The 24,430-nt window shown below is 42.0% G+C and overlaps 1 protein-coding gene across 2 annotated transcripts in view; it reads left to right on the top strand.

Moving 5' to 3' along the window:
* The window catches only part of gpc1b (glypican 1b), a 58,744-nt gene that overhangs the window by 14,950 nt on the left and 19,364 nt on the right, over positions 1–24,430 (top strand). For both annotated transcript variants that reach the window (XM_029524165.1, XM_029524164.1), the window contains one exon: positions 19,283–19,441. In XM_029524165.1, coding sequence (XP_029380025.1) covers positions 19,283–19,441 — 159 coding nt within the window. The remainder of the gene's footprint in view (positions 1–19,282; positions 19,442–24,430) is intronic.

Here is a 24,430-nt window from a genome sequence, read left to right as displayed (position 1 = left end):
TGCTTCTCCAAACAAATCCTCTCCCTAAATTTCATATAATCAACTAACCTATCTTTCATGCTTTGACAGACCAATATTATCAAAGTCTTATTAGTGTTCGTTAGGAAAGTCACGCGTGCATCAGAGTTGTGTAATACTGAATCGCTTTGTGAAGCAGGGATGTACAACCCGATGGCACTGACGCAGTCTGGGAGGGCAGGCAGTGACATTGAGGTAATGAGACCTTAAATCATCAGCTATTGTCTGTGTTTATCTGATGTTATGTTCATTTAGTCATTGGCTCATGTTCACAAATTAGCTGTCCATATGATGGTTATGAAAGTTATGAACATGAATTAATAACACTGTTTTCTGCCCGTGAAACTTGAATGGCGGCTAATTGTTGCTCAGACAACTCTCCAAGGACATCTCTCCAGTCTTTGCGATGAGGTGTATTCACTGTCAACCTGTAACATCCCCCTGCCTCTTTGCTTTCAGCATATTTTTACCCTCTCCAAAAGCATTTTACTCTTTCAGTGTTCTCTCTCAAGTCATGTATTTGTTCTCCGTGATGGCCTGCCAGCTTCTTCTGACATGCAGCATTTGTTTGAAACTACCCACTTCCCACATTGCCCATTTTGCAAATTGTAGCCAGGCTCCCTCCCTATTGGGATCACAGTGCCTAATGCACCACCACTCTGCTATAAATACTCTTTTTCATGGACCACACTCGTTCTTTCATTGTTCGGTGATTATTATTTCATTTCGTGTCATGGGCCTTAAGTGCACTGTTCATGTCCATCACATTTGTGAGAAGGAGCTGAGAGTAAAAGGAACCTTGTAGTTTAAAATTTTTGCAGATGGCTATATTATTGTCTCAAATGTATTAGTGAGGTGTAATGTGCCTGCTTGCAGTTTGTTTAGCATTTAGATACATCCCTAAGTACTAAATGTTCTTTACTTGATTGCACTAATTGCCACCTGAGCAGAAATTGCTTTTGAACCACACCGCAGAAACGTACACAACAATCTTCTTTATGCATTTGTATGGTTAAATTAAAGGCGGTGTGCAGTTCCTGATGTTAAATACAAGCGAGCACAGCTGCCTCTGGTCACGGTTTATATTCCAGTTGTGATGCCTTTCCTTTTGGCCTAAAAGATGAGGGGTTATAGTCTGAGCTTTGTGTGCTTTAGTAATATTTTTAAGGTTTTGATGGTGGTGAGATTAAATGAAGTGAATAATCGGTCAAAGTAGCAATTAATCACCTAATCTAAACACTCAATGCCTCTCTATGATCATTAAATCAGCATTTAATCAGTCCATATTGTAGCATTACTGTATGTTCTAATAACATAAGTATTAAGTTATTTTGTTGTTAATTCAGTTGTTTTCTTAGTTATAAGGACAGTAGGAGAATAAATAGTCATTAAGCATAAGCAAAGTGCAAATCTTTCTTCCATAATAGCAAAGATCTTGATTTCTTAATCTGCTAATTTTGTCAGAAAGGCAACAGAATTTCCTGAATTTCTCTGAATTTCCTTCACACAGTAGCCAAGGTGGCAAAAGACATAAACAAAGGAAGAGGGAAAAAAAAAAACCAAGGGAACTGCAGCTCTTCTGTGACCATTCACTGTTTACTCATGGATTAGATCCCTATCTCCTCCAATTGAGTTCCCTGGGAATGGCACAGTCTGTCCTCAAACACAACGCCGGTCTCCCAGCATCCTCGCGTATTTCTGCCATCTGAACCCATCGCCAGCCCAGTGAAACACAGCACCGGGCTCAGATGGCAAAGTTTCACCTTAACTCCATCCAAAGTGAAATTACGTTTTCCTCTCAGAAGCATTTTAATGAAAATTTTCAGGCTGGAAGACACAAAATGAAGGCTGCAATTCATGGCCTCACGATGTGCGCCGTGCGTCCTTGTGGAGCGGAGACCCGCATCTGTCTGCTTGTCAAAATTATATTGTCTCTGCCTTGTTTAGCAAACAGAATCTGTTGAGGTTCGAGACTTTTATTGCTCCTCTAAGTGTTTCTGGGGTCTGTATGCAGTTAGTGTGTGTGTGTGTGTGTGTTTGTGGGATAACATTGAATGTCCACTTTTATGAGCAGGCTCGTCCTTGTAGTTAAAGCAGCCCATGGCACTTGGTTGTCCAGTGCAGCAGTTTTTTGCTGAAACATATCTTCCCTGGCAGTTAACAGGCAACTACCCCTCTAGTTATTATTGTAGTCTATAAAAGGGCCCTATCATGCTGTCTGCAGACAACCTCCTTAATAAGACTGTCAAGTCCATGGTCCTTTCTCTGAAGCAAAAGGCCCTTCTCTTTTTTTTTTCCCAACATCTCTTTTCCAACTAGTCCTATTTTTTCTTTTCTTTCCTTAGCGAAAATTCTCAGTGGGGACCACTGCCTCTAAGTTCTCGCTGCCTCGCCACCCTCCTCTTTTCTCTTCCCCCATTTCTAGCCCCACATACAGGCTTTGATGTTCAGCGTCTCTACTCTGTGAAGCAATGCTGCTTTGCTGCAAAAGAAACACACCACCTCTCTCCCCTCTAGCTTCTTTTTCCCCCCTTTTATGCTGCAGGTGGAAAGAAACAGGCTCGCCAATGCCCTGGTGTATTTGCGACGGCAGTCTTCAGCCTGCTGTTATAGGAAGTTACTGTTTCTCTCTGCGTTAAAGTTAAGTTCTCCCTTCGCCCCCGTTTTCCGTTTGTAGGTGTGACTAGCGATGAAGAGACAGGTGAAAAGGAGCTCGCTTTATAGAGATTTTCCTTCAGTCAATGATGCAAATATTATAAGTCAATATTAAGAGAGCAAAACTGTATTTTTAGAATCAACCAATCTAAACAGAGTTCCCTGCAGTTCCCAGCAATTGCTCCAAATATATACATTTTTTTAACCAGTGTATAAAAGTTTCTTGGAGTTTCTCACAGAAACTACAAGCACAGAGGCCTACAAGCTAGACAATGGTTAATGTTACATGATTACAGCAAAAAGGTAACCCAACAATGTGTTTAATTGCTTGGAACACTATTCCAGTGCCAGAGAGTGCGTTGCTTCAAAAAAGGAAGACTCCCAACAAGCGCCAGTATATTCATTCAATAACCATGATTGAGGTAAAAGTTCAAAAATAATTGTGAAATTGATTTGGTGCCATATGCCCCAGCTCCAAATAACATAAATGAGTACAGTAGCTGTTGATATGACAGTATTGCACTTCACTTCACAATTTTTTTTCACACTGCGGTGTGAATTATTTTATTTTATTTATTCTTCTCCGCTCCCCCTCGTTTGGGTGTCTGTGGATGCAGGGTTTCTTCCTTTCCTTCACAGTGAATGCCGTATGCAAAGTCAAGTGAAATTACTGAGTTACTTCATGACATTTTATGAGATAATTTTACAGCGGTGGGCCACCACCAAGAAATGTAAAGAGTGAGAACAGCAGTAAAAGTCCTTCACCATCATATTCACGTGCATCCAAAGGGAAAAAAAGTAAAGCTTAATGTGGAGAGGCATCGCAAGGTCTCACCTGCCACATCTGTTAAAGCAGATGGGACCTGAAGTTTGTGCTGTCACCACATAATTGTAGGCATCCTTCAATTTCTCTCTCTTTTGCACTACTTTCCTATAAACATACACCCAAATGTGTTCTCACCAGGCAATAGAAGTTTTCGATTCCTCTCTAGTCAGAGAATGTGAATCAGAAATTTAGTACAAACAAAACCACATGCTTTGACACAAACATGGATCAAAGAAGAGCCCTGTCTTATGATGCCTACTGGTGAAAATATGTTAGTTTTGCTGGCCTTCTTGTCTTTTGATTTTTGGGGGAAAATCCCCTTAAAGATCAAATGGTGCATGGTCTGACAAGCTTTGGCATAGCTCAGTGGTAGCTGACAGATTTGAAGTTAATTAAAAGTGCTGCACAGAGGATCTGAGTGGTGTGACGGGCTCGGGCGGTGGGTGCGGACTGGGCCACACAATGGCAGGCTTTGTAGGTGGCTGAGATGCAGGGAAAGGCTACATGATGTCAGCCTAGTGCTGGTTTCTGTCCATATATTAGAGTCCAGGGACCTTAAGAGCATTAATAACACCTTTTGACAGATGGGGCAATGTGGAGGAAGGGTAGAGAACTGTCCTCCAGGACGGTGCTTCGGTTAAATGGAATGAATTCTTGGTACATAATATTACGAATACTGAGAACGATTTTGTCCATAAAATATGCTTTAGTGAGGATTTCAAAGACCGTTGTCAGAGGTACTGGCACATGGCAGGTGCACTAAATGCTAAATAATTGAACTGAATTAAGAGATGACCTTGGCTCACCCATAATTTAGCTGTTTTAACCAAAATAAAGTGAAAGAGAGTACCTAAATCTATTTAAGCAATTAGCACTTAGCTTATTTGATCAATTTAGAAAAACTACAAATATGAATATGCGAAATAGTGTCTGTCTGTTAAGGTACCATCAGAATATATTAATTAAGACTGAAGACTAGAAGCTGCATGAAACAATTCCTGGCACATCAGCCTGCCAGGCTATTTGGATGCATTTCCAAGCTTGTCCTCTCCCTGAGTCCGCCATCACTTGTTTGAGGCTCCAGTTTCTATATAGAATTAAAAAAAAAAAAATGTAAAAATCATTTTTGAAGGTAATGTTGGATGGATTTAGTTCCCGTCAGACAGATCAAGGCCATTTATTTGGCACTGTGATTTTTTTCTAAGCAAATTTCACCAAAACCTCGAATTATTCCTGTTAAATGTAGAAAATAAATAAAGAAATAAAGAAAAGAAAGTGAAATATGGCTGTAAAGTCTGCCAGAAAATATTGATCAGGGTGATGATTAGTTTTCAAGCTCACATCCACCTGTTTCATTAGCGCAATGCTTGTGCAGTGATGCTGCTGACTTTGTGCCACCCTGTGCCTATTTTTCACTGTGACGCAGAATCAGAGGACCGAGCCACAGAGCCCTTCAGTTCTCTCTCTCTCATTCTCTTTTTTCTCTCTCTCTGTCATCTCTTTCTCTTTCTTCCTGCCCTCATTTGCTGTCTGTAAATTCCTCTGTCTATGCTCAGCCTCTCCTCCTCCTCCCTCTCTGGTTGGAGGGATAACCATCTACCCTTTCAGCAAAAGCCATTGCCCTATCTGCCTCCCTGTGGCCTCCCTCCCAGCTCTCTCTGTCCTTCTTTGCCTTCATCTCGCGCCGGGGAGGATAACCATCGAGCCTTTCAGCTCTTTGTGATGACTGTTTTCAGTGAGGGCGGACAGTGAAGAGACTCTGTCATGCGGGTGTATTGCGGCTGCTCTGGGGAAGGGATACCACTTTTAAATGTTTCAGACACAGCAGAGATCGTTTAAGCACATTGAAATTAATGTCAGCAAGATGAAATTACCTGCTGCTTTAAATTTGACCTTCTCTTAATGAAATATGTCAACTAATATGACTCCGGTGCTTACATGGCTGACTGTGTTTGCTAATGTGATAGTTAAATGGGTTTTTAAGCAAGCTAAAATAAAATCAGTCCCTTGGGTTTCACACTGCAGGTGAGAACGTTCCAATAAAAAAATGTGGGGTAAGGAAATGGGCCCCCTCCTCCTCGCAACGAGAAAACAAAGATGAGGGCGAAAAGGAAAAAGCAAGTAAATAAGAAAACTGTGAGAAATGTTTGTAAAACTGATAAGAGGTTCATAAAAAGTGAATGCCGGAGGAGCAAAAAAGGAGCAAAATATGTTTCGAGCTTCAAGTATAGCTTGGCAGGAAACCAAGCATCAATCATCACAAGTGTCAGGAAAACATCTGAAACTTTGACGCCAACAGGCACCAGAGTACCACAACGGGAAAAAACAGTAATAGAGCGAATAAAAGCACGAGTGAGCGAAGACAGAAAAGAACTGCAGAAAGGAGGACAAAAGGAAGTGAAAAAGTACAGAGCTGCTGCACTTGACAAGAGTTTAGATTCCCCCCCCCCAAAGAAGTACCTATGAAAAGCCCCCTTTTCAGGTTCGCACTGAAAGAGGGATTAGACAGAGGTGTACTGAGTGAAAGACACAAACATTCCTTTACACAGCTTGTGCATTTACCTGTCAGAGTGCTGCAGTAAAGCTGTACGCACATGGGAATATGCCAAGATTTTCAAAGGTAAAGGCCTAAAGGGCTGTGTGTGAAAGTCTTAAGGGGCTCTGTGTCTTCTTCAAGGGAGATCAGTGCTTTTCTATATCATTTATATTTTCCGTAGTATGCTTACATATATGTTTATACATCTCTGATCTGCAGTGTTTGACAAATTTCCCAACACTATTTAAATGTTTAGTTTGAAAAAAGTACACCATACAGTCCTTGGAGTATCATGCATATCTTATTCCGCTTCCTCTGAGTGTCAGAGTGACCGTTTTAACATCAGCGTTGCACATCAGTCCCAAGCTCTTCTGGAAGTAATTCCCCTTGCAGCTATGGTGAAGAATAATTTGCTGTGCTTCTTGCTGATCTATCTGTGAAGAATGCTTGGCCTGTGTGGCAAAGAACATAAATTCCCAAAGCACACATAATCTGTCCACTGTCCCTGTCAGTGGTTAGAGAACTAATGATTTTTTTTACATCATTAAGCTTGTTCCAGTGCTTGAAGGGTCATTGTGTGACCAGCGAGCCGAGCACTGTCACGCTAACAAGTGCTAACCCATGACAAATTCTGTATTATTTGGAGTTTTGGCTACTCGCTGTGGAATCTGCTAAAGTCCTTTTATGTTGCTTTTTATCTCTTTATTTGACAGAGATCAAGCGGTCCAGTCTGATCTAGACTAAATGGACCTTCTTTCAGGAAATGCTTATTGTTGGTTCCAGTCAAAAATTATTACAGCAGCATGAAAGCATTCTGAAGGAGGCCAGGAAGCAAAGCTGTTGGTCCCGATGTAAAGCCAAGCAAAGTCTACTTTTTACTGAATTACAGTTCAGGCTTTATATCTTTTCATGTTTCATTTGAATATTTTACACATGGTTGTGGTTGCATGGATATGTATCATTGGACAGTTTTTATTCAATTTAATGTTGAATTTGATCTGTAAATTCTTCAGAAGGCTCGGTTCAGTCTTTCCCACACTGATAACAGACGATCATTTCTACTTGCCAATAATTATGTGCAGCTGTGTGAATGGGAACAGTGCAGGATACAGTATTGTATCACTACTGGACCTCTGTTACCTTGAGAAGCACTTCATCACACTTAAATGAGTTTTGAGCTACTTTGGTGTTGGTTTCATGATTTGTAAATCTTTCTTTCATATCTGTGCTCGAATGAATTACTACAATTTACAATAAAGTTGACAAGTGGCAATCACTTTCAGATATGAGACTGATCAGGGTCAAGTTTTAAATGCACCTTCCAGAAAAAAAGTCAATATTTTACAGGATTTTGGAATAATAAGCTCAGAACAAGGTGACTTTCACAGCCAGTGTTGCACAAAACGCCAAAATGTACAGTGTAAATTATTTCTTGCTGCAACAGCACCATCCTTAAGGTGTGGTGACTCATCTTCCCAAATTGCCCTGTTTTTCCCACAACAAGTCCAGGCACAGCTGGAGGGTTGTGGTTCTTCTCTCATTATGTATAAATGGTCAGAGCCAGCGCTGCTTTTCATCAAGGAGGAGAAGCGTGTGACATCAGAGATGGTGGCCTACATAGAATGATGACCTGGTGGACTGGTTTCTGAAATGCGCCACTGTGGCGAATGGTGCTCTGTGCTCTTTCAGGCAGACAGTACAAACCGCAGACTTAATAGCTCTGACATTCCCTCAGCATCTTCATCTTTGTCTTGACAGTACCGCGGGCTGTGCTGTGCACGTGTTGATATCTACCCCCTCATCATTGTTTGCTCTGTCTCCTTACCTGTCTGCGTATCCGCTCCGCTGTCATACTAATACGGCATGCGGTGACGTTTCTGTTTTGCTTTTTGGTCTGTCTGTCTGCCTGGCTGTCAGTTAGCTCCATCTATCTGTCTTTTGTCGAGGCATTTTACTGACTCACAGGCTCGTAGTGACTAGAAGAGGCCTGAAGTGCTAGCCTGTCCTGACCTGACTTCAAAATAGACAGCTTGGCACGCACAACATTCACACACAACATTTCAAAAACAGGGCTTTCCTTGTACAGCATTAGTTCCCATGTCAGGCCCCCTTTTCAGATCAAGCTCTTACTATGACTCATTGGTTATGAGGCTTATGAGCAATCATTCGAGAACAATCACTGAAGCCCCCAGTCATTGTCATAATGCATCTGATTGCCAGGGAACAGGAACATACACAGCTCTGTCTTTTGATCTAGTGATTAAAGTGCAGCTATTAGCATTTTTGTGATTCATCAGACCTCAGCTAGATGTTTTATTTTGTGAAAATGCTTAAGCCCGCTGCAAAGTGGACTCTGCGGCAGCCTCTCTTACCATTAACATGTGCAATTTTAATTCCCATCAAACCAGCAATGTCACCAGATGACAGATGATGATACTATTTATCTTGATTTATGCTAAATGTAGACAAATGGCATAAAATGATACAGATAAGAAAAATTCCCTCAAGGTAAAGATTGCTATCTGGCTGCAGCCATGAATAAAAAATGGCAGGGTTTGAGGATCTGGGCAAGTATGGATCTGCTCTTTGGAAGCCCAGATTCCCTGGCTAGATTCCCAGCCACAGGCAAAGGAAGGAAAAAAAAGGGTGGTGGGGAGGGGTGGGGGGGGCGACCAAGGGAAGTACTGAGAGGCTTGTCTGTGCTTTGATCTGATGGTTGAGGCAGCGAGCATCAGTCATATTTTCTCCAAGCACTGATCTATAATCAGATCCATCCACATTTAATACTACTCTTACTCATTATTGGAGATTAAAGGCGATCTAATTGAGGATTAAACAAACTACCTCCCTGCCTTTGAAAAGGGCTGGATTGCGGTGGCAGAGGTGTGTGTTCGTAAGTCAAAAGCTGATGATTGATGGCTTTTTCTGAAGGCCTTTGTACTGTGGCAGCAGAGAAAAGGAGCCAGGTTAGAATTACATTCAACGCCTCCCCTCATACATGCCATTTGTGTTCGATCAAAAAACGAATTTCTATTCATTCCTTTCCAAAGGACAGAAGTAAGGAAACAGTTTCTGTGCAGTCGAAACTTGGAGCAACACACTAAGCTCACAGCATGTGAGTGCAGGACGTCTGAGTGGTTCAATCATTCGTATTATTTACAAGTCTGTATTGGCTCTTTACAAAGTAATTGTTGTAGTAACAGTGAATATCTCGTATTTTACTGGCTGTACCACAGGGGTTTCAGAGAAGGAACACAAGAATGTGATTTACTACATTTTGATCTTCATTTGCATCATCTCCAATGTATGAAACCAACTGGTAACCAAATGTTTTAGTCATTTTTAGGATGAGTTTCTTGTTTTTCTTTCTAGGTTTGTGTTTTGGATTTATTGTAAAAATATTTGATTTTATTTATTTATTTATTTTTTGCAGTTTTTGAATTCAGTTCAGTTCTGTTTTCATTGGATTTAGTCAGTAGATAGTTATTACATCTTTGGTTCCTTTGTTAAAAATCTTCAACCCGTCAGCTTTTTCTTTCCTATTCCCCCAGTTTGTTTTGTTTTCTCCTGCGTACAACTCTCTTAGCTGCATCACCCACCATCCTCAGTGTCTGTTTCTGCCGCAGTCAGTGGCTGAGTGTGTTGAAGCTGTTTTTGCTTTGGCAGGCCCTGACAACAGCAGGTCAGCTTCTATCTGTCAGCCTCTCAACCTCAGAGCAGCAGCGAGCAGGCGGGGGACTGGCTGCTTTGTTTGTTCTTTCACCATCCGGAGACAGGCCTGCTGCAGGGGGGAAGCTCACAGGTGTATAGCAGCCAAGCTATAAGCGCTCTCATACACACAAGCACAAGCGCATGTACAGCGTAATGTATGAGTCACGTGGCTGTCTGACCGGTGGCAGAGCCGGCGGGTTTGGGGGGGGTCTGGCTCAGCATGATGGCTTTTCATAGAAAGGGAGTAAAAATCGTGCGGTTTCCAAAAGCCAGATCATGTGTATTAGAGGTTTCCTTTTGTATTACATCAGGTTATGTGATTAATGGGTGATAAAGATCAGATCCTGTTATTCTGTAATCACTCTGTGGTGGTTGGTAGCTGTCAATTATAATGAAATATGATATGTGGTACAGACACTTTGAATGGATAAATCATTAAGGATTCCATGTTAAGTCTGATTTGCTTCATGTCAGTACAATGTAGTGAAATCTCGATACATTATTTAAGACATTGTGTCCCTTTTATTCTTTGATATTTCTAACTTGGAGCGATAAACAGTATATTCAACAGCAAGGTTGAAATATTGCACTTTTGTGATGTTGGTATGGAAAAACATCTCAGCAAGTTGCTATTTCCAATTCTGTGGAGTTCAGCTTGTCTCTACCATCTTCTGAAGAAAATATCTGCCAACAGGCGCCTACGCATTTGAGAGGATTATGAATTTGATTACAAGTAGTTATTTATCATCGCAATAAATTCATCAGTTAAGCAAACTGCGACAGCTAACAACGACCTTCTCTTGTCATAAATTTCTAATTATTAATACCAATACCTCCTGCAGCTTCGCAATCAAATCTTGTTGTCAGAGCAGAGAGAAAAAAAAAAGACTGTTTGCATGAAGCCAGCAAATCAGTTTCCTGTGTGAAAAGACAGCTTTTTATACCTCCCAAATCTTGAAGAGTTTTTGTGAACCTCCAATACGTCATTAATATACACGAGAGGCAGAAGTGCAAGTTTTCTTTCATCTTCATCGCGTGACAAGATGTTCAGTCTGAACTGTTGATACTTCTCATCAAAGACCTGCTCCAGATCATTTGTGGCAAACTCACCCACACAGATCTCAAAACAACACACACATTCCTCCAGACACAGGAATGAGGTCAGCTTTCTATAGCCTTCTGTTACTGCTTTTATTTTCACTTGACCCATCATAAAAAAAGGCTTATGGCTGAAATACATCTGAACAGGCAATATAACTTTTTCACTGACTTTTTCATTGCTTGCCTTCCTTATTTTTGCCTACACACACACACACACTAAGATTTAGTCTGTCAGAAGTCAATCAACACACAAGTGAGCTCAAGTTAAGACAAGTCTGTAACAGACGAGAAGAAACGGTTATAGGACGTATGTGTGTACACTGTCTGTACAGTACAGTGTATATATATACGGGTTTGTGCTTTATATATATATATCTAAGTAAATGGCATTCACCTACATTACAGATCATGATGTAATCTCAGTCAGCAAAGAAATTGAAATAAACAAATGGTGGGAATGAATAGGGGTGGTGAACACGCTGAAGACAAGAACAAAGTTGGACAAGTTGGTTGGAAATCTCCAACCTTTTAATATATTTGACAGCACTGTGACTGTATCTACTAAGTAAATGTGACAGGCCTGCTGCCACCATTTAAAGCAACTGGCGCTCACGCTCTTTGGTTTGTTATTGGCCAGTGAGATTTGTGTGTTTGTCTGTGTGTGAACAGGGGGGTGTGAATCAGGGGCGTTTGGGAGTTGGGCAAAGAGCAAATGTGTTTGTGTGTGCGTGGTGGAGTGGGCAGCCAAGCATGTTTCACAGGGCCACAGCAACTTAATTACAAAACCTGTTGTAATCCATCATGTTCCTTATAAATCACAGTTGGCATTAGAGGGCTGCAACAGGATTGGAATCCTGCAGATTCTGTCCGACCCAGAACAAATGTTGCAGGCTCCTGGGCTTAGCATTCATGCAATGACCCGTGTGCCTTTTAAAACACAATAAAGTTTCAGTTTAGTTTGTCCCTCTTTCTCACTCACCCGCATTCTTTCTCTCTCTCTCATGTAATATGAGAAGTTTGCCGTCTCTAATCCATTTTCATCTGTAAACAATGACACTATCGCTGTTGCTCTCAAGCTTGCTGTTCCAGCATCTGGTTCACATCTGTTGCTATGGGAAACAATATTAGAGGAACAAGGACATACTCTATAATGATTTTATTCACATTTGTCACGATGAAACTGTTTTGCTTTTAAAGATGCAAAAATGTTGATTTGGAAAAATTCATTCAGAGGCTGAGTGATTTCAGCTGCAGTAATAATTCTGTATTTCACCTTTGGGGAAGGGCAACCAAAAAGTGGTGTATCAGCATCTGCGATATTAAAAAAATATTCAATGCTATGCACACTTTTTGGAAGTAGGAAAATATAGCGCAGTGTCTGGTCTTCCCATCCCACCCTGTCCTTTGATATACTCTGCTTCCATTCTCCATTGCCCTCCTTTCTGCCATGCCCATTTGTTAACATTAGCTGACCGCCGAGTTAATCACAGCCAAAGCTATTTAACTGTAACACACTAATCTATTCCTAGTGCCCATATCATTACATTATCATATTAGCAATTTAGCTGTTCCTCTCTCCTGTGGCCGAAATTAGAAGTTGGTCACACCTTTTTCCCCATCCCTAATAAAATGGTTCTTATTCAAATCAATTGAGTGACAGAGGAACTGCTTAGTGTGGCAATAGAGTGCTCTATTGTTTCCTTCAGTAATTCATGAACGGCCATGTGGTTACCCATGAGGCAGGTAGGCAGTATGAGTTTGAAAAGAGCAGCCCGCCTCAGTGGTAATGTGTTATTAATGTGTTGTGTGGTCACCACCTTGTCTGGCTCAAGGAAGCTATATATGTCTATATATGTCTCCACTTGTCTCACATTACCACAGTGCTGAGTGTCTAGGGTCTGTCTAGGTTAAAGCCTGAGCTGCCTCTCTGCTGTTTTAAAGGTGTGAAAGTCAGAAGGACAATAACAGGTAAAAGGACACGCAGCTGATGCAGGGTGACAGCAGTAGGACAGAGACCATAGTGTTCGTGTATGTAATGAGCACTTTGTCTGCTGTGTGAAATTTCCCTGTGTACAGTGGGTGGATCAGACATGTCAGCCTCTGCTGCCAAATAGCCCTGTTCCTTTTCATCTGTTTAACCCTAATCCGCTGTTAAAGAGTGTGCAACGGTGTGTGCAGATGTGTGTGCAGATGTGTGTGATTTCTGGTTTTACATGGGTGTTTTCCTTGGCACGGGCTAAATCCACCTAAATGTGGACAAACGCACACATGCACACACACACACACATTCACACACACTCACTCTCACCAGTGACTGTATTAAACTGCTAATCTCCCAGTTCTCGGAGCATGTGTACACATGCATGCATGCATGCAAAGACATGGACATGATCTGCATTCTGGTTTCAAACTGTGTATATTGTGCAATGGCAGTTGTTACTAAGCACCATCACTTGTGTGTGTCAGCATATCAGTGTGGTGGAGCAGTTATGCCATTTCGTCAAATGTGCTCCAGCGTTATGGAGAAGGGTGGAGATTTACCAACTGTTCAACCTGCCTCAACACCCCAACCATCGCCCCCTTCCCAAGAACAGCCCACCCACCTGCCTGACTGACTACAGGCCGGTGGCACAGACAGTGGTGCTGGCCCACATTCAGAGCAGCATATCGGGCCCCCTGGGCCCCCTGGGCCCCCTGCAGTACGCCACTGCCTTTCCCACCTGGAAAATACCTACATCCTACATCAGGATACTTTTTATTTGACTACAGCTCCGGGTTCAACCCGCCCCCACCCCCACCCCCCTCTCCCACACACACACACACACATACACACACAAACTCACCCAACAACTCTCCACCCTAGGTCTAGGGTCTAGGTCACCCCACCCTCTGTGACTGACTGCTAGACTTTCTGACCGGGAGGCCCCAGTCTGTCAGGATTGGCAACAGGTCTTCAGCCAGCATTACCACAAACATTGGCATTCCACAGGGATGTGTCCTCAGCCCCATCCTCTACAAACTGTTCACCCACGACTGTGTTGCCTCCCACGAGGACATCATCATCCTGCAGTTCGCAGACGACACCACAGTGACAGGGGACGAAGCGGCTTACACGAGGTGGTCAGTCTGGTGTCATGGTGTAGGGACAACAACCCCATTCTCAACATGGACAAGAAGAAGGAGGGCTGTTCCCACTTCTGCCCTCAGGCCGGAGGTACAGAGGTGTGAAATGTAGGACCTTTAGGTCCTTTGCATCGACTACCTCATGTAACAGTCAGGCAACTGTTACACTACATTTCGCACACTTCATTTGCACATGCCATAATCTTGGATGTTTCATTTTGCACACCAGCTGCTTCATTTTGCACAAAGAGCTGATAGCTTATATGTCAGCTTGTTCTATTTTATCTATTTCTAGATATCTATGTCCTGTTTTTATTCTATTTATCTAAAGAATTTCATTGTACAGGGAAACATGTTTCTTTACTGTACATATGACAATAAACACTTTCAATCTTGAATTTTGGGATGCCACCTCAAATCCCTCCTCTGTCTGCCAGCCTGTTTAGTTGATACCATTTATGTGCTCATTTTAAAAAACCATTCAATGTGACAGAGCTACTAAACTCATATTTGCAGAGCAAGCTCAAGCTGGGTCATTTGGCGTGGTTTTACTTCTGGTGTGAAGGCACATTTTGGATCTCAACAAGAGGAACCAGACCAGGTTCTAAAGACGGCTGGCTGTTTACAACAAGCATCTGCCGTCCAATCTTTAACACGAGAACAAATTTCATTTGACGAGAGATGTTGAAATGTAAAACACAGAAGAGCAGATGCCAAAGAAAAATCTGAGGCATCCATTGTTGCACTGTTTATGGGGTAACAAGTTTCAAATTTATTCAGTGTAACTGAGTTGCCTACACGCTATTTTTAAATAACGGGAGGAATAAAAATGCAAATTTTAAACAGTCATGGAAAGTTTTTTTTTTTTTTTTTTTTCTCTTTTTCCGTTACACAGGTGTGGTAAATGCTGTGCCACTCAGGTAGCAGTTTACATGATAAAAATGTTACAAATACACAGGACACATTGTTTAAAGGCAAAATGCCTAATTGTCCGTCACAGAAGAACACAGATGTTGGTTTTGAATAAACAGTTCATGATTTCATGAAAACTTCCAGAGTCCAGCTAAAACATTTTTTGTTGGAATATCCAAGTAAGCATTAAACCTACATCAGTATGTCGTATATCTTAATTTGCCAAAGCCATGATATAAATCACAATAGTGGCTGTGCATTACACTGGTAGACCTGTGTTGTTGGGTTGTTGTTGTTGTTGTTGTTGTTTTTGGTTTGTTTTGTTTCTAGGTTTTTTTTTCTGGATCAGAAAGGAAGAAAAATACATTTAATTATTACACACTGGTGGTGACTAACAGGAAAAGGAAAGGTTTTTGGCTTCTGTGTTGTTCACAGACTCCCAGACAAATGACTGAAGCACTTTTAGTTCTTCCTAATTTCCTGTTGCCCTCTCCTCTCTGCGCGTTTCCCACCATCTCTAAAAGCCCCCTGGATGTCAGTTTCTCCCATGCTTTATCACAGTGTGCACAATCTTATTCTGCCTCCCCAGATTGCTCTTTAATAGGACCCTTCCTCCCTGGTGAACAGTGATAAGCTAATTGTTAGGGAATTGCTCACCATCTACTAGCTGGGTTTGCCAAAAGAAAAAGGGGAAATATGTGATAAAAGACTGGTATGGGATTAAGGTGAACAGTTACTTTTCCTTAATGTTCCCCTCATGCATAAATCAATACGTGGGTGGTTTCTGCATGTGTTCAATTTTAGGTGAGGCTAGATAATTGGCCTGTTATGTCTGTGCTGATTGGTCTCACAGAGGGTGGTTGATGAATACAGAATACCTACTCTGTCAATTTCAATATATTTGAATAGATCATTTTTAGCAGATCTCAATTATGTGTGATTTTGTTTCATCTCTGTGCACCAACTCCGCAATCAATTTAACTGCTGTAATTCCCCTACTCATGTGGCACATGAACCATGTTATTATTGTTATTATGATCATATTTTTCAAGTCTATTGTTGTATTCCATGAGGTTTATTCAGTCTTCAGGAACAATAAAAACAGGAAATGGCTTTTGCAAAGAGTAAACCTCTAATGTAGGCGACGTGGGTTTTGTGATATGTTTTTTTTAAGCCATGTGGTAAGTGGAGACTGTACAGTGTCTGGTGTTATAAGCGCAGAAAATTGGGCATCCTCCCTGATGTGGCACCGTACATGCGACTGTTGGAGCTCCTCTCTAGATTGCGCTGCCCTCCCTGCAATTCTACCGTCCTCCAGCTGCAAGACTGAAAGTGTGTGCTTGCATGAAAGAAGGAGAGAGAGACGGGGAGCTAGAGATGTGTGTAGTTGTATAGGAAGCCTTCACTTTACGCTTTGAGTGAATGTGGGTTAGTTTCACTCTCTCCCAGATAGACACACACACACACACACACAGAAGCGTACTCCAGTTTACGGAGTTGAAAGGAAGAGACTGCTGGTGTTTGTTACATTAGCCGACTATTAGGTTAGCCAACTGGAAACATAATGCTCCGTTACAGGTGACCTTTCCTGCTGCACAGCCAGTGTGTGGTTAGGACGATGAGTGTGCGCTTAAAACTGAATGGCTGCGTGTGTCCTGTTGGCAGGAGTTACGTGTGTGTACTGAAAAGCGTCACATTCTTTTCAGATTTTTTAAATGGACTCTCTGAAGAGGCTGTTTCCACCTGGCTGCATCTGGAAACCTCACACCTCCTAGTATTCATGCGTGGATATTTGTGTGTGTGTGTGTGTGTGTGTGTGTGTGTGTGTGTTGTGTTCTTTACACAGATGTCCTTCAAATGGCAGGCAGCAAGCAGATTGCACTGGAAGAAATGGCTACAGGCCCACGCACGCACATGCACGCACACACACACACGCCTGCGTAGACAGACAAACCAGTCCAAGCATTTAAATGGCCATCTCAGGAGCTGACAGATTGCTGCTGACCCCTGGTAGTACTGTATACTACTACTCTATCAATCTTACTTCTTACCCCTCCCTTTTTTTTCTTCTTCTTCTTCTTCTCTATTTTTCTTTTAGACACACTATGCAGCACATGCACACTTTTTTTTTTTTTCCCCCAGGCCCAAACCCAAACTTCCCCCTTGGTGTTTATATACAGATCGCAGCGTGATCTCTGGAGAGATGCCACATTGTATTCCGATCCGAGCAGCCCCTTCTTCTCTTTGGTGTTGAAAGATAAAAATTGCCTTTTATTTGTTTGATTTCAGAGTAGCCCAGGATGACGCACGTCAAGGAAAGTTACAGAAACTTGGCTGACACATAATCAGCAAAGAGTATAGATTTTTGTCATATACAGCTTGGACTGTGAAAAAGCCCAGATTAGGGTGCGCTCAGTAAGTAACCACAGTAAATGGAGGTGAAATACCTGCCTGTAATTGTTGAGCCAGCATATGTAGAAATTGTCAATTAATTATGAGGCGAGTGACAGAATCAAAGTTATTGATGCCCCTGCACTCAGTTAAAGCTCTGTAAGGTGCATGCTAATGGATGCCTGAGGGGCATCAATCCTCCGCTGTTTATACCTTTAGAATCATTTAATATTTCAAGACTGCAAATTTTCAGTATTTTCATTGGTATCAGCCTTACTACTGTATTTCAGTCTGATGACAAAGTGCAACACCAAAGTGTTGGGAAGTATTACTGTGCAAGTGTCTATTGTAGTTTCAAAATCAATCTAGTCTTTCAGATGTCTAATGTTTGAAACATTCAATACCGAAGCAGAAAGTTATACCTTAGGTTTAATATCTGTGTGTGTGTGTGTCTCTCTCTGTGTGTGTGTGTGTGTGTGTGTGTGTGTGTGTGTGTGTGTGTGTGTGTGTGTGTGTGTGTGTGTGTGTGTGTGGTGTACAGTGAGAGGTCATACATAAAGATCTAAGAGAGCCCTCGAGCAGGAAGAGAAGAACAGAAAAAGAATGGCTGATGGCTTGGATGGGAATTTCTCAGAGGCAGTTAGTGCTTAATGCCTGTCACGGTGGGGCCTTTGGGTGGGAGGGGGGTCTCGGCGAGAGTCAGTCTGGTGCCTGTCTCACAGACGCAGCAATACAAGTAGAAGAGAGAAACACTACAAGCTGCATGAACAATACTTTACATAAACGGGGAAACCAGGGCCTCACTACAAAGATGAACACAGTCCGTGTGTGTTCTATTATGTGCGGCCGTGTCAGGAGTCTATGTCTGATGCAGTTGAGAAAAGGCGCCCTGGATGAGTCATTATATAGACGACTGGATGCTCTGTGTTTGCAATATATTAAATATTTATTCATCTTTCCAATAAACAACAGCACATAGCTAAAAGATGTGGCCTCCCTGCTGCCTACGAAAGAGTACCACTCTATCTGCATACATTCTATAGCCTTTCTGAACTCTACTCCTTGTTTGTGTGCTTCTCTACGTGGGCAAATTAAAACCTGTAATGAATTTCATTCTCATTGTGGAAACGGAAAAATCCCTCAGTTGTCTTTACTGTCTTTGTCTCAGATGCATGTCAGTATGTCAGCATGTGTGTGTATGCGTGTGTCCAGAAATAGTAACAGTAGGGAGGAATGTACAGATTCCGTCCTACTCAAATCCTCGTGTCAAACATTATCTGCTCCCCTCACCTGTAAATGAATGTCACCCCCAGTCCAGCTCGGCCGCATTGATGTGGAAGACGGATTATTATTATAATTTAATTTGTTCTGACTCCAACTCCAGCTTGACTGCAGTTTAAAACCACTTTGAAAACCCCTTATTTAAATTCTCTCACACGGCACTTGGCCCCACAAAAATGAGCACAGACACACACACACATACCTCGTTTTCTGAGTTCAGGCATGTACGTGTGTGTGTGTGTGTGTGTGTGTGTGTGTTCATGTTTTTAAATGCATGGACAGGCACGCGTTTCAGGAGTGCTCATTAAAATCGTATGGGAGCTGATGCCGTGCTCCTGCCTCAGTGCTCCATTGCCACACATTTCTCCAGATCTTGCCAGGTAATCAGGCGGGCGAACACCTCCAGCCCTGCCTCCTCCACTGCCAACAGGCTGTGTGGGTTTAAGGCCATAAAAATAGTCATTGCAGCTAATTCCGCCTGTCACATTAGTGTTCACTGTGGAACTTGATATGCAGACGTGGAGAACTATTAATGTTTGATTTGTTAAGTGCTGATTGAATTGATGGGACTTGTAAATGCTTAACTAATGAATCTTTTTTTTCTGTTTTTTTTTTCTTCTTCTTCTTCTTTTTTGTTGTTGTCTTTTTTGTGTCTCCCCATGAATCTCCCTCCTCCCTATTTGTTCTCCTTTCCTTCACCCACTCTTTTCCCCTCGTCTTCCTGCTAGGGGAACACCTGCGCATCTGTCCCCAGGGTTACACCTGCTGTACCAGCGAGATGGAGGACAACCTGGCCGTGCTGAGCCGCAAAGAGGTGGAAGGAGTTCTCAAAGAAGCTGGACGATCCCTGCAGAACTCACTCAATGGACAGTACAAGACCTTCGATGGTGAGTTGGTTTTTTTTTTTTATGTTCTCAATAACTACGTGAGTTAAGTGGGAGAAAAAAGAGAAGTTTGAATTTTGCATTTTGAGGCCATATTGCAGCCAACATCCAAAATGCCACTTTTGGCTCTTCCAGGGTCAGTCAATCAGCACAAATTCTTGCCAGCAGTGGTATTCCTCACTTCATGTTTTCATTCCAGAGATGGCCAGCTGACACAAAAATGCACACACGCAGACTGACAATAAGTGTAAGAGATAAGTTGAAGTCATTTTATCATACTGGGTGCAGATTGATGCAGAACATTGATCTGCTGTCATGCTTCAACTGAGGAAGTTTGTATTGCCTTTCAGTGGAGTTGTCAGACTGCCAAATTTTTCTTTTTTTATTTTGCTAGAAGTACAAATCGAGATTTCACAGTTTGAATGTTGATGTCTGAAGTCAGACAAACACAACATTTCTAAACTGTTAAACTACATGAACTTGATGCCCTGTGGCGCCGGCGATACGTTCAAGATGTTAATCATGCCAGGCAACTTGTCGTATATGTGATCTCATGCCTCTCTCCCCTTGCCTTATTTTGAATCTTTGCGAAAAAGAAAGAAAAGGTAATTTTTAATGACGATTCAATGTAATATACAAGAAAGCAAATTAAAGTTTTAGATTGTTTGTTTTTACATTGTACAGTAGAAATTCGCAATGCTACAATTTGACTGTTTTATGATGGCAAACATGTCAATCTATTGTTTTTCTTAACAAAGTTGAATCACTGCTATCCTTAGAGTGAGGAAAAAAGAAATGAAAGACAGACAAAAAAGGGGAGTCTTAGAACATTGGCACAAAGGCAATTATGTGTTCAATGACCTGCTCCAGTAAGTAGAAGGGTATCTCTGTGCTCCACTTGTTCTCCTTGGCCAGTTGGTGACAATGGATCTGTCAGCCTGGGCTCTGAGCTTGCCTACTTATCCTGACCTTTTGAGATAGCAGCGATCAGCGGCTGAGTGACATTTGTTTACTCCTCTCCCGTTGCTGTGGTCCCTCCTTTTCACTCGTGGCGCTGTTAAACCAGTGTGACGCAGCCATCCTGCCAAAACACACAGATGTGCATACACACACAAACCTGTCCAAGACATACAAATTCCCTCCAGGACAGTTTATGTCATCCTACAGTTGTTGAAGTTTCCTTATTTCTGCGGGGAAAGACCTTGTTGAGCACAGCAGAGGCAGTAAACAGCATGCAGACTACAGACACGTACATTCAAGCAGCACTCAGCCGTGACCTCCGAACACTAGTGATGTGCATCCAAAAATTTGTAGCAAAATACACATAAAGACAGTCATGTATGTGTTAAGTTGTGTTTCTTCACAATGGAGTCATCTGGAGGTTGTTTTTGTAAATGTTCTGTATGCTTCTCCAGACACATTCTTCTTCATGTTCTTACAAATGCCTGACAGTCAATAGATGCTTCCCTCTGCTTCTCTTTTTTTTTTTCCCCCAACACACTGTCTTCTCCAAAGCTAACTTACTCCCACTCTCATCCAGTTCACCCCCCCCTCCCTTTCTCATGTCCCCTTATCTCACCCCTATGAGCATCAGATGGGGGCAGCATGACTGACAGAGGGAGAGGGGAAGTATATGTGTGTTGGGAGCTTGAGTTTTAAAAACCATCTGTTGTTGACTATGCCCTCTGAAGATGATAGCTGAGCAATAGACTGGGGTTAATTGGACCATAATATGTTACATTTGCTACCACATGATCAGCACAACTTGGCAGGAATAAGCCATTCTTATTGAAGACATCCTGTTTTTTGTTTTTTAATTTCATCTTTTGAGTGACTTCACTTTTAGGCCTCAGTAAAACAATTTCCACACTAACCACTGCTTGTTGTGTTTCCTCAAAAGCAGCTGATTGTGAGTCACCCCCAGGATTAGGCACATACTATTTTTAAGGTTCAGGTTGAAGTCGATGGTTAAAAATTGGTGTGCATTAGCCGATATAGGGCAGAGATTTGACTTTGTACATCTAGTAGAGGCTGCAGCGACATTTTACTATGCTGCCAGTCTCTGCACATCTGGCTGTGTTTAGCAGGGTGTGGGCTAGCTAGCGCCATGTGGCTAAGTGTAGGGTGTTACTGTTCCAGCCCAGTTAGGCTTGGCCTTTTTAGGTCCTGGGACTTTGGAAGGAGCCCCAAGCAAACCACAGATTAGAGGACCAGCATCCTCACATACAGCTGGCTCTAAAACTAAGTGTGTGCACACTGTGTACATGACAACATGCAGATGTACGTTTATATGCATGTGTTTGCAAGTTTGTAATTTGGCGTGTGCCACTGTATGAGTGACTGAAATGGTCTTTGTATACACTGTGTGCATATGCGGTTTGCACTTGGTATTCCCAAAGTCTCTGCTGTCGCTCATACTGTGTAGAGTGGTACAAGCTAAACAATATATTATGTTAAACAAAGATTTTGTTGAAATTGCTGGGGGGGGGGGGGACTGGGTGAAACAGAGGGCAGCCGGAAAATGAGACAGATGGAAGGATAAAACATACAGTGGAGAGCGGTAGCCAGAATGAGTGTTAAAGAGATAAACAGAGAAAAGGAGATGGGTTTACATGTAAAAGGGAGAGGGAAAAGGTCAGAGAGGACAGGGAGAGTTATGGATCCGAAGGGAGCAGTGTGTTCGATGACAGCCAGGTGTGTTAGACAGACGGAAGCCTTAAACCTGGCAGGTGGTGTTTGGTCTAATGGTGCCATCACTGGCATCTGGATTGTCTGTGTGCATGTGTGTAGATGTGTGTGTGTGTGTGTGTGTGTATAACTAATTAACAAACCCTCTAAAAATTAAAATAGCGATAATATTCATTTACTTTTATAAAATATTAAGATTGCAAGGAAAGGCTATATTAACAACTTGTAATACTTTGGTTGTAAATCTTCTATTTACTGAAGCTTTTCATAGTTTTTCATGTTTGTGAATATAACTGTAAAGTCCTGTCCATGGTCCATTCCAAACTTTGTCCCCTCATGTCTGGCTGCTGACTGCGTCTTTGCTGAATTTCTTAATGGGACTGGATTTAAACTCAGGGCAGCCTTTCCACCTTCCTATTGATTAAACTATATATATTAAAAAAAGCTAACTGCCCCATCTCTTGGTGAAACAACTTGTTTCTTGTTGACTTAGTTGGTCAACAGAAACAATTTAAATTGATTATCATAAAAAAAATGTTGCTTCTAAACTCAAGTGATATCTTCACAATGTTCATACGCCCCTTGTCCTCCAGGTCAAAAATGACCTTCCATTAAAACGCTGAAATAAGGAACGTTAATTGAATTTTAAACATCTTTGGGTTTTGTGTAAAACATGATAAAACATGATTTTACTTTGATGGTTATCCAGATCTTGAGTACTGAGACACACAGATTACACACTGTGCCAGTGCATGGTATGTTAGTATTTATGAGCAGCCAAGGGCCATGGTGTTTCAGCCTACTTCAGTCCAAAGGAGATCAGTGGTCATAGAGCTTAATCTGATTTGAAGAGTACTGGCTGGCTGTCTTATGGCTACACACAATTCTAGATGAGCAGGCAGGAATCACTAACTTATACATGTAGGTCTGAAAATCTCCCACCTGGCTTGTTAAGTAACACCATGTCCTCGTATGGAGGTAGAATCAGGTGGAGAATTCATGAGAATGACATTAAGCGCACCCGAATGTACCGTATCAGAATCAGGAATTAGGCACAAAACTCAGATCTAAGTACAGGTCTGCTCTCAGAAAAGCACTAGCAGTCGCCTCTGCTGTTGCGGCAGGTCACACACAGATCTAAAAACCTTGATGTCAGTAGACACAGATTTGGTGATTAGCAAGTATAAACACATACCTGACTATGTTAAAAACAAACATTTTATGACTACAGTCATCGTGTAGGTAGACACTGAGGTCTAAATACGAGGCAGAGTAGTGAAACAAAGACTTCTCACCATGATGCAATTCCTAATAAACTAGCAATTAGATGTTTTAACCATATTTAACCCCACATCCTTTTTCTTTCACCCTTTAAATCACAAAGTCCGTGTTTACCCAGTTTGGGCACTGGTGGCAGATTTCCTTATCTGTGTTTCAATATTCTTACAACTATACAACGGATTTGATTCACTCCCACCTCCCGCCACCCACCTTCTAATTTCCTGCTTTCAGGGTCACCTCTGATGATGTCTTGAGAGACAAGGACATCTGCTCCCATTGTGGCGCTTGATTGGCTCATTTTATCTGCATGCAAATCACGTCGGTGGGGACGTGGAGTACGCTGGCCTAATTATGCCAAACACATTACTCACCAGGAGTGACGGCAGCTCGGAAGGCTAAAATGAAAGCGAGAGAAACCAAGATGGAGGGAAAGAAACAGAAGAATTACAGTGTTGAGGGGGGCCAAAGCAGTGGAAAGTAAGTTTAGATGGAGGGGGAAAAGAGCACAAAATGATAGTGAGGGTAAGGAATGGTAGGGAGCTTTGGAGGAAACAAGCAAGGGAAAAATGCATGAAAAGAGAACCAGATGGACAGAAAAAGCAACAGGCATGGGTAAATGGTGCATAATGCCAGCCAGGGAAAGTCAGAGGAGAGACAGAGAAAATAAAGGCATCCACAGAGAGACTGTTGATAAACGATAGGAATTATGCGATGTGTCGGCTTGTTCAATATAAGGGACCTTTTAATAGCATCTAAATGCTGGCTAAGGGGCTTGAAGAGCTCCTGGGGCACAGTATGTGCGCGATAAGTGTTGTTATTGATGGAGACTCAGGCTGACACATAAACACTCTAATGGCTCCCAGATCATCATTTGTCCATTCAGTGCACCCAGGATAACAGTGTTTGTTTGTGCCGAATGTATTTATTTTTTTTCATTGCCCTTACACAGGTGGGGAATTCACAAAGGGAAAGGTAGTAGGTCTTGTTGTTTTTGCTGTGCGTTAAATATTACAGCTCAATGTC

Source organism: Echeneis naucrates, chromosome 17, assembly GCF_900963305.1.
Source record: "Echeneis naucrates chromosome 17, fEcheNa1.1, whole genome shotgun sequence".
Classification (NCBI taxonomy): domain Eukaryota; kingdom Metazoa; phylum Chordata; class Actinopteri; order Carangiformes; family Echeneidae; genus Echeneis; species Echeneis naucrates.
This window is presented reverse-complemented; position numbering and strand designations above follow the sequence as displayed.